General features: G+C 42.1%; 1 protein-coding gene across 4 annotated transcripts in view; it reads right to left on the bottom strand.

Moving 5' to 3' along the window:
- Cdon (cell adhesion associated, oncogene regulated) overlaps positions 1-14,141 on the bottom strand; it is an 89,892-nt gene that overhangs the window by 17,567 nt on the left and 58,184 nt on the right. For all 4 annotated transcript variants that reach the window (XR_002381372.2, XM_040729768.1, XM_005085842.4 and 1 more), the window contains exons 12-18: positions 13,753-13,956; positions 12,823-13,004; positions 12,249-12,354; positions 7,811-7,933; positions 4,990-5,211; positions 2,946-3,226; positions 172-251 (exon numbers count right to left, since the gene is read on the bottom strand). Coding sequence is in view for 3 of the 4 variants with exons in the window: in XM_040729768.1 (XP_040585702.1) it covers positions 172-251; positions 2,946-3,226; positions 4,990-5,211; positions 7,811-7,933; positions 12,249-12,354; positions 12,823-13,004; positions 13,753-13,956 (1,198 nt within the window). In the remaining variant the exon portion in view is untranslated. The remainder of the gene's footprint in view (positions 1-171; positions 252-2,945; positions 3,227-4,989; positions 5,212-7,810; positions 7,934-12,248; positions 12,355-12,822; positions 13,005-13,752; positions 13,957-14,141) is intronic.

Raw genomic sequence — 14,141 nt, 5'->3', positions numbered from 1 at the left:
TGTCTACAGAAACTGAGGCACAGAAAGGTAAAAATTACAAAACTGGGGCGGGGGTGGTGATTAACAGCCTTAAATTGTGGAAAGTGAAGTTTTGTGTTAAGGTTAGGGAAACAAGGAGGCAGCCCAGAATGCGTTGGTCCCAGCAGTGTGGCTGGGCACAGGCTAACATACCTATTGTTGTTCCGGCAATTCCGACAATTAATGCATTCCAGAGGGTCAATCTGAGGGACTGCTGTGTACATTCCTCCACCCTGTTCAGGACAACATTCAAGGAGAAAGAAAAGAAGAAGCTGAAGGGGCCAGAGACCATTTGCTCAATAATCACAAACACGTATCAATAACAAATGGATGTGTGGTACATTTTCACACACTGCCTGAGCAACGTGATGCTTGCTACTTATTCACGAGTGAGCCCCGCACAGTGTTACACTGTCCCCCTAACGCTGAGCTGCCACATTCTTCCAGGTACTTCTGTACTGGAAAAGGGCAAATAAACGGAGTGAGGTTAGTCACTTCCTTTTAGTATTTCAAATTTATGCCTTAAAATATATTATACATCATAAGCGCCTACTCATGTTTTCTTTTCTAGCAGTCATGGAAAGAACTTATGTGATGCCAGTTAGAGAGACAGGGTGTAAAGTCTGTTTGAATGATGTCACAAGACCATCTTCATTTTCCTGTAATTATTTCGATTAGGTCTGTTCACTTGACTGCACTGTTTTAAAACGTCATTATTTTTCCAGATGGAGTAGACTCTCAGCCAGCAATGACTTGGAGGGAATATTAATATTTTGATGTTGCTTTTGGCGGAAACTGCTCCGCAATTAAGGAAAATGCCCAGATTAACACATACCTCATTGTAAAATGTCCACTTGACATACAGAATGGCAAACAGGAAGTTAAAGATTGACTGGCTTTAGAGTCAGAGCTCTGCTTTCTGGAGAAAAACAGCAGAGCTGAATCTGAAGGGTGGGAGGGCTGTCACAGAGCACTCAAACCTCAAGCAGGCCTTCAAGGTTAGGAAGGGTTCAGACAATTGCTTTTGCTAGAACACTTCCCATTTCATTTATCCTATAACAACAGCCAAGCAAACCAAGACTAGAAATTTCTCTCAGTAACCCTGATCCACCTAACAACAGGAAGGATGAAGAAAACAGAGGCAGAATGACCAACCCTAGACTACATTCAGCCAATGTGGGCAAACTCCAGGGGTTGAGAAGAATGGTGTTGTTTATGAGAACTGCTGAATTTGTCAAAGTCAAGTCAATGGTTTTCATGATCACTAGTTAGATTTTAATTTGTTATGTCTTTCCTTTCAGAAGAGTAGGAAGATGAAAAGTTTGGGATCACACTGACAGCCTCTAAAACTGCGCACCTAACAGGGCAGATATCATTTCAATGGCAAGTCGGTTCTGAAAACCCAGCATTCCGAGTTGGAAGCATCAACCATAGGGTTCCTTCTCACAGAAACAGCCCGAGCTGTTCCTAGTGGAATGTTTTCTCCGCTCCTTGGCTGAGGCGAGGAGGGAGTAGCCTGGGCAAGGTGACAAGCCATGACTCGCTTCAAAGAATAAAGGAATTATTATCTCTTGGTAGTGAAACACTTTGTAGAATGTACAAAAATTCAGTCACACAAAAACCATAGGTTTTTAGCTTTATGATACAAATGAACCTTACAGTTTATGTTTTGCAAATCTAATATTTCAATATCTTTACTAAATTGAAGGTGAAAAAAAGAAAACTAACTTTTTCAGATTGTAGCAAATGTCTTTGTAATTAGAATAATAGTAAAAACTAAACAAATATTTAATTTGATCAACTAAACAAATTGTTTGATTTAAAGATAATATGAATGCCCAGCCAGAAATATATCTAACTTCCTCATACATGAACCATGTAAGCAACACTATCTAAACTGTGCCAGTCATTTTAGTCCCATCGGAAAAAACAAAACTGTGTTATCTCACAAATAAGGAAGTTTCAAGGGTTTGCAACTGAACTCCTTGTGGTTAAAAATGCTAATATTTGCCGGGCAGTGGTGGGGCACGCCTTTAATCCCAGCACTCAGGAGGCAGAGGCAGGCGGATCTCTGTGAGTTCGAGGCCGGGCTGGACCGATAGCCTCCGAAACAATACAGAGAAACCCTGTCTCGTAAAAACCAAAAATAAAAAATAAAAAAAATGCTAATATTCTAAAATTCAAAAGGCTTACACGCCACAGGGTTAAAAAAAAAAGTTACTGGGAAAAATGAACTCATCATGTGTCAGGAGTCATAACCTGGCAGCCTGTAGAGACCGTTTACATGGTCTTCATACAGCTGGGGGTGATGCTCATCTGTAGAGCACTTGCCTGCTATAGGAGAGGCCCAGGTTCCATCTCTAACATGGAACAACAACAACAACAAAAATCTGAGTGATGTCCTAGCATCGAGTGATTTCTACCTGTATTTGCAAGTGTTCTGAAAGGGCAAAAAGTTCACCAACACCAGGACCTGCACTGTGCAGGAGGTGCAGGTACATGACTGGAACTGCTTCTTCAATGGGGAGCACCTCCTTCTACTGGGGCATTGCAGAATGTTCCTGCATTTGCCAGACTCAACAGTATTTGCGTTCTCAGACTCAGCTCCAAGTAAGTCAAATGCAAACCATCTGGTCTTTGCTCAGCAGCATTTTCCATTTTGTCTCAAGAATAACTCCCAATGTGTTCTTTCCTGCATTCTGCTTTGTGGCAAATAATTTAAAGCTAGACCAGGCTGACAAATACAGCTATTGCAGATGGCAGAAAACCGATGAAGATTCCTCTGGATCTGGAGCTGCTAGCAACATATGCCACGCCCACATCCATGACTTACGAGGAACCTATAGTAAAGATGTCGAGTGATCACCAGTCCCTGCACCCCACCACTGAAGCCCTGAGGAGCTATAATTTATAATGAGGTCTCTTACATTCATTAGATGGCGAGGATGCTCAAACTCCACACATGTCCTGGTTAGCGAGTTTGTGTGTGCAGAATAAAGCCCTCCGTTTATGCTTCCATTCAGGACTCCATTGACTCCATTGGGGACTTTATGGTGTAGATGAGAACAGCCATTGCCAAGGCTGCCTTTGCTGAGGAAGCCTCCGTGAACACTCCCATTGATCCGGGTTGTTCCTGAGAGAGTGGTATACTCTACCATCTGCCCATTCATCTCTGACCCTTGATAGAGATATCCTGGGGGATCATATTCTGTTGAAAACAATAAACAAGCCCAGAAGGAAAAGCAAAGTCAGGTCCTGAAGGAAAAACTCTTCCTGCTGAGAAATTTTATTAATAATATCACTAAGACACAACAAACAAGACTAAAATAAAACATGCTGTTTGCACAAGCTTTGGTAAAGTTGCTGCTGTTTCTTCTTTAGAGTGAAGAGTAGCTTGGAACATTGAATTAACTCAAACTCTTTTAGTAGAAGGAAAAAATTATCAGGGAGAAATTACTCCCAAGGGAATAACGTGCGAAAGGAAATCATCCAAGTGACGGCAACAGTTAAGTGGGAGCGTTTCGGCTCCCACACACTTCAGAGAGCTGAACAACTGTCAGGATACTGAGTAAAACAACAGTTTAAACAGCAGTAAGCAGCACTCTTGGGGAGAAAAAAAAGATGACATGTGTCCATTTGCTGGTTATTTAATAGCTCCTCCTGTCACTGTGCATGCCGAGGGTGTGAGGTACCAAAGGAGATCCTATCCTTATGTATTAAACGCACTTGAGAAAATTCTGATTCCCAGAAGCACATCTGCCAGATACATTTAGAAAAAGCAAAGATATTCCCAAGAGTTCTCTCGGCAGAACTATACAGATCTAGTGCCAGGTTCCAGCTAAGTGCTCTCAAGCATCTCCTGGTCCTGGGCTTCCCCCACAGGTACACACCCTCCTGTGCTAGCTTGTCTGTGCTCCTTCAGAGCAGGCCTGATTATCTTATCTTACTGATCTCCATTGTTTGGCAGTGTCAGACAGGCAGAAGACAATGAGTTTCTTCTGATGGCATAAGTGGCTGGATAAACATTCTCATAATAATATCCATTCTGTAAAAATATTGTCATCACAATGGAAAACAGCTTCTTATCAGATCCATGTTGCTCCAATAACCAGAACAATGCTTGACCACTCAACATACGCACAATTTAAAGCTTTAGAACCATTTAAAATAAGGCCCAATCAAATGGTCACAAGTTTTGCTGCCAGACTGCACCAACCCAGTCATGCCTCTTTTGGAAGGCACTGTCGCATCAAAAGAGATGATTTGTTTTTTCATGAGTTACTAACTTAAAGGGGGAGAATTTGACAATGGTCCCAGAAAGGACTTATCACTATGGTTTTCCTTATTCTTGGGCCAAACAGAAGACTCTTCCTCTCATCAACGTCTAATAACCCTGCTTGATTTGGTTTTAGTGTTTCTAATGGATGAGGACAGTACCATAATCAAACTTACAATCACACCTCTTCCTTGATGTAATTGGGAGACAGTGTGCCACTTCAGAGGAGTTTGGGTACAGCAGTTGTGGAGGCAGGATCACCTTATCCCTGCTTGTGACACCTACCAACGGTAACTTTACAAGCTTCGCTACCTCCTTTCCATCAGGCCATTTCCTGTTGACTAGACTTGTACCAGCATGAAGACGTTTCTACAGTGATTCCAGAAGCACTCATCCTCTTTGGTGGTCCAACAAAGCCAGGCTTTCCCAGGACCAAGACAGCTTATTTACTCAGAGACCTGCCTAGTTTGGGCTTTGGTGTTTATTTCTATTGGGCAATTTAATTTGATGCTCCAGTTACTTTGGCTGGCAGCATGAATGGTTCTAAAGCCACCCCCTCTGAGTGGAGAGTATCTAACAGCTTCATTCCATGGCACAAATACATGAAAGTGTTAGGAATCAATATTTATTCTGACAATATTTTTTCTACCCATCTTTAGAAAAATACAAGGAAATACTTAGAATAAATGACTCACTCTGTATGGCATTCTGTTGGCGACTCTTCCACAAACACAGTGCAATGAAAACCATAAGAATGAGGACCATAACACCAAGCACACAGCCAACGATGAGGTACAACATATCACTGCTCCTGGCAGGGCTGGTGGCAGGCCCCACATTCCCTCCATTTCCTGAAGAACCGGGAGGGGTACTCAAGTCTTTCACGGGATACTCCGAAGCTCCAGGAACACGTTTCACTGGATGAAATATTTAAAAAAAATAAGTCAGAGTGAATACAGAGTTTATGAAATGGACTCTCCAAAGGAGGTCTGGCTAGGAATGCAAGCTGGTGTGTTTACACTCCTTAAAGAGATGATATGAACACCAATGAATCACAAAGAGGGGTCCAAAATTTGAATTTCTGATCTGCCAGTTTTAGTTCACCAATTTTTTAGCAATCTAAGAGCCAAGAAACATACAAATTGATTTGACACAAACAGCTATATGATCACCTTCTGGACTGTGCTCACAGAAAACTCCTGAGCGAAAATAAAATACTTCAACTTATGGACAGAAAATAAATAAAAATAAAAGCCACCCTCCCCCAAAGCACACAAAATAAAACTCATTCTGTGTGATATTTTTTCTTCTCAATAAGACTTGGAATTAGTGTTTTATACTTCTATCATGTAAAAAAGGAACATTAGTTGAGCTACCATAGCAACTACCTAGAATCCAAAACCCTCACACATCCTTTAAGCTTCCCCAAAGAGGTCTGCTAGAGTCCATGTAAACACAGTCCTCTTACCTACTTCATGGGTATTGTGGGCAGCTGTGATCACAAACCCTATTTAACAGGGGTGACACAAGCCCCATTCTCCCCATCTGCGAGTCACATGTTCTTATTGCTCTAAAGGTCATAGAAAAGTCCCACTCTGTCATAAACAGAGTACAGTGGCTGAAACTCAGCCCTGTGACTTGTATCACTGTCACCTCCACAAACCTGTTCTGTGTTCAGAAAATGGAGACAAAAAAGTCGCTCTACCTTAAGTCTGTAACAAAATGGGCTATGATCTGAATTTGCCCTTTCTCCAAACTCATGTAGAAATTTAACCACCATGACAACAACATTAAAAAGTGAAATTGGCAGTTAGGTACCTTATCCCCACTAATGGATCAGCGTCATTATGACAAGAGTGGGTTGGTCATATGAAAATGGGTTTGAGGTGGCCCCTTTTTGTCTGGTCTCATTCACTTGCTTTTCCACCGAGCTATGACATGGTCCTGGAGGCCCTTGCCAGACTGTCAGCACTACGTTCTGACTTCCCAGCCTCCAGTCTGTAGATGTCTACTGACTGCAAGCTGCAGCTGATAATGAGGGGTGCTATTCTGGACACAGCCACATGACTATGAAATTCATTATGATACTGCCTCAGTCCCTTCCTTCTTTGCAGTGCTGGGGATGGAACACACCACTTGGGACATGGCTAAGCAGATGCCTTCTCTCTGGGCTATAACCCTATACCAGTATTGCTTCATCTTGTACCTGGTAAGATATCTAAGATATATATATATTGAGTGTGTATATACACAGGAGTGTTCAGATGCCCTTAGAAGCCAGAACAGCATTGGATCCTCTGCAGCTAGAGTCACAGCATGTGTGAAGCAGCCAGCACAGGTGCTGGGGACCAACTGCTGCACTCTGCAGGAACATCCACCTCTCCCACCCTGCCTGGCAAGATCTTTAATGTAAAGAGATGACATGCTGCATTTGATTATTCTGAGTATCACAGCACTCTAGAAACAAGCAAGAAACAAAGGTTTCCTCTGTGGTTTTGGAGGCTGTCCCGGAAATAGCTCTTGTAGACCAGGCTGGTCTCGAACTCAGAGAGATCCTCCTGCCTCTGCCTCCCAAGTGCTGGGATTAAAGGTGTGTGTCACCACCGCCCAGCTTAAAGATCCTTTTATAGTCTCTCTGTGTGTAGGCAGAGTTGAGAATGAGAATTTCGAATCTGTGACTGCTATCTTAAACTTAATACAACACATACTTAAACATGTAGCTAGTACATGCATCTGTCATTCAAGGAACTGCCTTAAGCAGATTGCTAATTGCTGTGGCTTGAGTGTATCCCTGAGTCTTGGTCCCCAGTGTGGCCATGTTAAGAGGTAGTGAGGCCTTCGAGAGGCGGAGCCTAGAGGGGAGTCCCTGCGTGCCAACTCAGCAGAAACTGCTTAAGTTCTGTGAGGTCCTAGTAGGTGCTCATGAGAGTCCTGTTACAAAAGAACAGGCCTGGCCCCTGTCTGGCCTTCCTGGCTTTCTGTCTTCCCTCTGATCACTCCTTCTTGTATGCACTCTATCATTGTGATGCCACCTGTCACCTCTCACAGAGCTGAACTGACACGAGCTAGCATCATGCCTTTGGCTTGAAGAGCTGTGAACTAAACAACCCCTCCTTTTTTCTTAAGGCTCCCAGGCTCAGCCATTGCATTTTCATAACTGTAACACAGATGTAGTACTTTTCCTCAATCTTCTGTAGTTTTGTTGATCGTTCAATTTTCATAGAAAGTAGCTAGCAAACACTTCTCTCTTTGTGAACAATGAGAAAAAAGAAGTGATTTATGTATGGTCACACGGAAAGCAATGGGCACCACTAATGCTTATGCAGACAATATTTTAGGTAAGTGCCCTAGCCTGCACAATGTACTTCTATGGGTGCAGTCTAAATGCAAGATCTAGAAACTCATCGAGGGCAGAAATTTCCACGCAGAAATATACCAATAATTGTAAGATGGGATTTGGGATTTGGGATCCCAATAGTGGCTGGGGAGGAACACAATCTTCCGCATTTGTCCTACCTTTAGTTTCACAGATCATCACGTTGCTGAACTCGCTCTCTCCACCTTCATTAAAGCACTGCATCTTAATGTCATAGGAGGTTTCCGGCTGCAGGTGACCAATTGTGTGCCACTGCTTTGAACCTAGAGAAGAGATAGGAGAGGCAAGCTGTAGACATCGCACGGCCTTGATGACTCCAATGTGCTTATTCGGTGTTTCCAGAATGCGATTTATCAGCATTGCTCACGTTTCATACAGCTTTTAAGATAAAAGCATCCGCCATGTAAGCATGCTTTACTGCATCATGGATGAGCAGCATTTCTACTAAGTGGCATGTAAAACAGGTAAAAAGATAAACTTAATTAAAGGGTATCTGGTGTGTGTTGGTAGCAATACTGGATTTTATTTTTTAAAACAATGAGTGGCAAGTCTTCAATAAAAATACATGCACAGGGGAAAACATCTCAAATCCATGTTTTAGCCCAGCAAATCTGGCCACTGTGCCTGGGCACTAAAAAGCCACAGTACAAGTGAGATAGCAGACAGTGCAGGTGTGACCCTGAGGTGACCAGCTTCAGGAAAGGCCTTCACAGAACTCTCATCATTGCCATGGACACATCACCGGCTGCTGAGGATCCACAGAAGGCTAACTGCTATGGGAACCCTCAACCACTGTGCCCAGGGCCGCTGCCCTTTTGAGTCAGAGCCTCAGAACTGCACAAGAGTCTCCACTATTAGGATTGTGTTATCTGTGGCACGCAGCCAACCTTTCATTTAGAAACACTCCCAAACTGTGGACTCCGGTGTAAATCACACTCTGTTTTCACTTTCATGGATCTGTGACAAACTTTCATAAACAGGGACACTTTTGCCAGCTTTAATTAACTCTTCAAGTACTCTTAATCCCGTTTAGAAATTGATTCTTCCAACTGTTTCCAGTGTTTCCTAGAAACCCAAGCATACCACCAACCAATTAAAGAATTAATTAAAGGGCTAGAAAAAAACAAAAACCACACCACATGCATAAGTCAAATCTGCTTGGCCGACAGGACTAGTATCACAGACTCCTTTCTAATCCAACACAAAAACACTTCAGCCCCTGTACACCACACAAGACCCCCTCATGCACACAGGTTTGTATTTTACAGGGAAGAAAAATTGGTTTGTCTAAGATCCAGTGTCTCTGCTCTGGGAGTGGGTTCTAGACTTCATTGACACTTGTAAAGAGACTATCCCCCCCCCCAAAAAAAATTGTTTTAAACAAGAAACTAGTTGAAGCTGGAATGGGCCTGTTTCTAAAATGTAAAAGTCCCCATTAGACTATTTCTTTTGGGCTTTCCTGGCTCTACACCCATCGACACCTCACTAGACCAGGGCACTCCCTTTCGAGAACTAGTAGTGGGGTTAAGCCTCTGACCAGATTTTAGGAGAAAACAGCTACAAGATAAACATTAGATTTGTGTTTCACTCTGGCGCCCAATCTTTCCAATAGCAAACACCATAGGCTGGCAAACAGAGGGAATTTTTAACTTTGTTAAATTAGACAGCTATGTGCACTATTGTGTCTAAACCAAACAATGAGTGTGCACCCTCTGCTAAGCCTCAGGGTTGGATCATGAGTGTGCACCCTCTGCTAAGTCTCAGGGTTAGATGACTAGGGAGCACAATCAGCTTTACACACTGACTTATCTGGAACTCCTCTTAACAAGACAGAAATGCTCCACATAAAAGCACTGGCAGGCCAAGAACATTTGTAGTTCATCTAAATGTGGCAAAGAATTTAGAAGATAATATAAGAAACACAAATGACCTTATTGATTCACTGGGGGTGGGGTAGAAATTTTGAATTAATATGCACGTAAGTAACCAAAATCTCCAAAGAAAAATTTAAGTACATACTTTTAACGAGCATTTTGTTCCTGGATTTGGAAGAATAGACCAATAGCACCAAGTGCCACAGAAAGAATTTCAAATGAATAAACTTGAAAATAAGGAGTAAGCAAATTACACAGCACAGTGGATCCCACTTAAACATCTAACTGCTCAGTGTGCTACGTTTATAAACAAGCTTGCTGAGAACCAGGGGGAATTCCATCTGTGAGCAATGCTAGACACGAAGTGCCGCTAAACTCTCTTCACATCAAGATCACATTCAGATCACAGAGGCTTGCAAAAGTTCAAAGATTCCTCTGAAGAGCACAGTTTAGAAACTGTTAACCCACAGGGATTCCTAGAAAGTACAAGTAGGAAGGTGAGGGAGAGGGACAGAGAGCTGCTCATGCCACTTAACATCAGCTCTGTTTAGAACCATCTTATGCCAAATGTTAACCAATGTCAAAAGACTTAAAAATAAAAATCTGATATCCCATTCTTCTAAATCATCTAAACTAAAACAAAGACTTGGGTAGAACAAAACGCAGAAGTCATAATCATCTTTCTACAGCCTTTTGACTGGCGGAAAGTATGCAAACCGAGGAGCCACACACAATAGTACGCCACACTGAATGTTCACAAAGCAAACACACCCAAGCTTGGTGTCTAGACCACCAAAGGAACACCACCGGCTTCCCACTGTCTCCTTATGTTCCCTGTGTTCACTTCTCTCCCGCTTGACTTCTGAGAGCACAGGATTTGAGTGTGCCACAAAAACTACAGCAGAGAAGGAAGAACCATCCCTTCATTCAAAATATAATCATGTGCTGCTACCCTACTAAGCATAAGAACCCAGATTGCAAGAATTGTATTATGTTTCAAAAGTAACTCCACTGGAAAAATACTAAAAGAAATCCTACAGGGGCTGGAAAGATGACTCAGCAGGCAGGAGCACATGCTCATTTCGTAGAGGACCTGGTTTTGTCCCAGCACCTACACGGTAGCTTACAACTTATCCATAACTTCAGTTCCAGGGGATCTGACTCCCTCTTCTCACCTCCGAAGGCACCAGGCACACACATGGTACACACACGTGTATTCAGGGAAGATATTCAGACATATACGATAAAAACAAAATCTCAAAAAAAATATACTGCAATATTTGAAATGCTATAGTATACTTAAACTAATTTTTTCAAACCTATGTATTTAATGGCAGGAAGTCATATAGTAAATCCTAGGCCTAGGGTAATTTTCTGACAAGATTTGCTCTATGTATACATATTTCTGTATAGAGGGATGCATGTATGTGTGCATGAGATATAACTTAGGGCACAGCACATGCTAAGCACATGTTCTGGCACTGAACTACTATGTATCTAACCAAGGCATTCACTAATTCAAAAGATCAGTACCTTGGACTTAAAAACAGAGCTTGGAAGAAATTTTCCTTCGAGACCAAGAAACCCATCTATGCTATTACCAAGAATCAAGCATCTGGTTTGTACCTGATGCTTCCAGACTCCAGGAACCTGTGAGGGAACCTAGACGTTTATGTTAGGAAGTTCTTCCCTGTATCATTCCTTATAACCACCCGTCTCGACTGAATCAGCTCCCCTCCTGCACCAAGGTCTGCTGGCGTGAACGCAGCCCTCATGCTGATCCCTGTTTCCAGCACAAGCATCACCAGACGTCCCCAGTGCTTTCTATGGACTCCCAAGCCCATAGAAATCCATCCATTCAATGCCGAACACACCACCACAGCAGGGACTGGGAACACAGCAGAGGGAACAAAGATCCCATGTCTAAAGGAAGTCAATATTTAGTAAGAGAAACATCATTTCAAGCACTCATACTCACATATCTAGACTTCGACAAAAATGTTAGGAAATAAGCACAAAGGGAAGACCTGGTCTGAGGAAGAGGCATGTAAAGCCAACAAAGAAGAGCGAGAATACCCGAACAATGTGTTAGGAAAAGGGAACGGTGGGTGCCAGGAAGCATTCTGCACCAAGGACCCGAGGCTGGTGTCAACATCTCCAGTGGAAAAAGGTGCAAAAGGCATGGGTAAGGGTGGCGATGGGGCCAAGTAGGTCACAGCAGCCATGAGGCCAAAGGTAACACTCTAGATTGTTCTAAATCTAAGTGCAGCAGAAGATCAGTATTAGTACCCTTCATGCCTGGACTGTTTCTTGTCTTCTCTACAAAACACTCCAAGTTCCCAACCTTGCTAAAGGTTGGTAACACATTTAATGTGTGATCATCCTAGTCTACAGACTGAGGAGACTTCCAACGTAGTAAGAAGTTGTAATTGATTTATACATTCAGGTCACTGGTAATTTTTTTTAAAAAAGTCTTTTTTTATCAGATGAACTACTGATGAATCGTTTTTCTCCCGTACTTTTATACCTGTTTGTGCAACGAATCAGGACACTATACTATAGTGTGTGTGTAATATATACATATGCATAAACATAAAACATCTCATTGCTAACCCAGTCTTAGCCTGTGGTGATGGGTTCATGATGGTTAGCCCCTCCCCATAAAAGCACTTTTGCAGGACCTCCAGCTTACCAAGGGACTCACCTTCAACAACATCCCTCTTGTAGTCACTGTCATTGTCGCTGTCTGTTGGCCGATAGTAGATATAAAATCCTTGAATGGGAGTGTTATTGTTACTTGATGGAATATACTAGAAAACAGAAACAAAAACCTGTCAAAGGCAAAAATAAAAGCAATATCCGAGTTTTTTTATCTGCATGGAAATGTTTCTCCAGCTTTGTTTTGCATTATATGTAATGGCCATTTTTGAATTTGATTCAGAGATATTCAAAGGTATACTAGCACTTAGCTTACTGAAGAACTAAACAAAAATGGAACAGTATACACCTCACAAGCTTCAAAAATAAATGTACACATGGTTCAAAAGAATAGATCATAAAGTGTCAATTAAGTTAACAACATTTGGATGGGAGCAGAAGAAACAATAATTTCATTTTAACTCTGTTTCTTAGAATATGCGCTTTAGACAAACATCAGTGCCCTTCCGTTTTCCCACTATTAAAAGTTCAACAACTGATCTCACACAAGACATAACATCACATCACAAGAACATTACACTGATATGAAGTCTCATATAAGGAGATGTCCATTCACGTACCGTCCACTTTAGCATAATCTGAGTATCGCTGACAGCCTCTGTGTATGCGATGTGAGGTCCGGTTATTGGGCGGTTGGAAAAACGATTTGGGAAGCCAGCCACCTGATAAGGACGGGATGCTGAGCTCCGAAAACTCTCCCCATAATGGTTGATAGCAATGACCCTAAATTTGTATGTTGAACCTTGGGGGAGGGGGTAGGGCAAAAACAAAACATTTTTAACTATAAAAACCTGTGGTGATGTTATGGTGCATCTAAAGAATAAATTAAAATCCTAAAGCGAGTGTCCTCATCACTCAAACACAATCACTGAAAGATTTTTAGTCTAGAAAGTATCACTTGGTTCCACTCATATCTAAAACCGCTGTCCTTTTTCCCAACTAACTGCATCCGCTCCCCACGACAGAAAGTTAGACACAGATATTTAAATATTTTAAGCATACATCTGTGTATACTTAAAATTACAGAAGCAAAAGTGGTTGATTCACACTTTTTCTCTCTTTTTAGTAGTCTTGAGGTTTGCGGGTGACTGGGACTAGAGAAACAACTTAGAAATCTAGAAGTGAAACGGTTAAGGGTGGGGATGTAGCTCAGTGGTAGAGCGCTTGCTTAGCATGCGCAAGGCCTTGGCTTCCATTTCCACCGCTAGAGCCACAGCAACAGAAACGGTTAAGCAGAGGGGGATGCATTTACAGAGTTAGATAAAACCAAGGGTGCAACACTGCATGTACGACAAGATTCCAGGGGATATAAAGACATAGAGGGGAAAAAAAAAAAGACTAGAAAGAAATATACCAAAACATAAACACTGTCTATGGATGAGTATAGTTCAGATAACTTACTCCCGTCTTCATATTTGATTTTCAAAAGTTACCACAATAAGCATTTGTTACCTCATAAAATAGTAAACGGGGGAAAACAGTGTTATTACCTGGTTCTAAACTACGGACTTCCACAGAAAGTTTGGAAGGAGGGATGTCTTCAGCGGCCACCAGCCAATCACTACTCCTCATCCGTTTGTATTCCACCTTGAAGGCAGTGATTGGAGAGCCGCCATTTGCCCGGGGAATCCAAGTGACATAGACGGAGGTCTCTGACGCAGTAGAGATAGTAGGCCGATCTGGCGCTTCTGGAACTGAAAATTGGAACATTCATTTCACCATCACCATGGTGTCAGAGATAGGAATAACCTAAAAACAATATGAGGGATAAATCCCAAGCCCTGTAATGAAGGATAAGTCTCTCATCAAATTTTCTGTCATAGCTAATAATAATACAGTCTGTCTCCCTGTCCTCTTTAAAAAGCTAAGGGGAAGTAAA

The sequence above is a fragment of the Mesocricetus auratus genome, unplaced genomic scaffold (genome assembly GCF_017639785.1).
Source record: "Mesocricetus auratus isolate SY011 unplaced genomic scaffold, BCM_Maur_2.0 Super-Scaffold_100022, whole genome shotgun sequence".
NCBI classification, from domain to species: domain Eukaryota; kingdom Metazoa; phylum Chordata; class Mammalia; order Rodentia; family Cricetidae; genus Mesocricetus; species Mesocricetus auratus.
The sequence above is the reverse complement of the archived record's forward strand: the minus strand, read 5'-3'. Positions and strand labels throughout refer to the sequence as shown.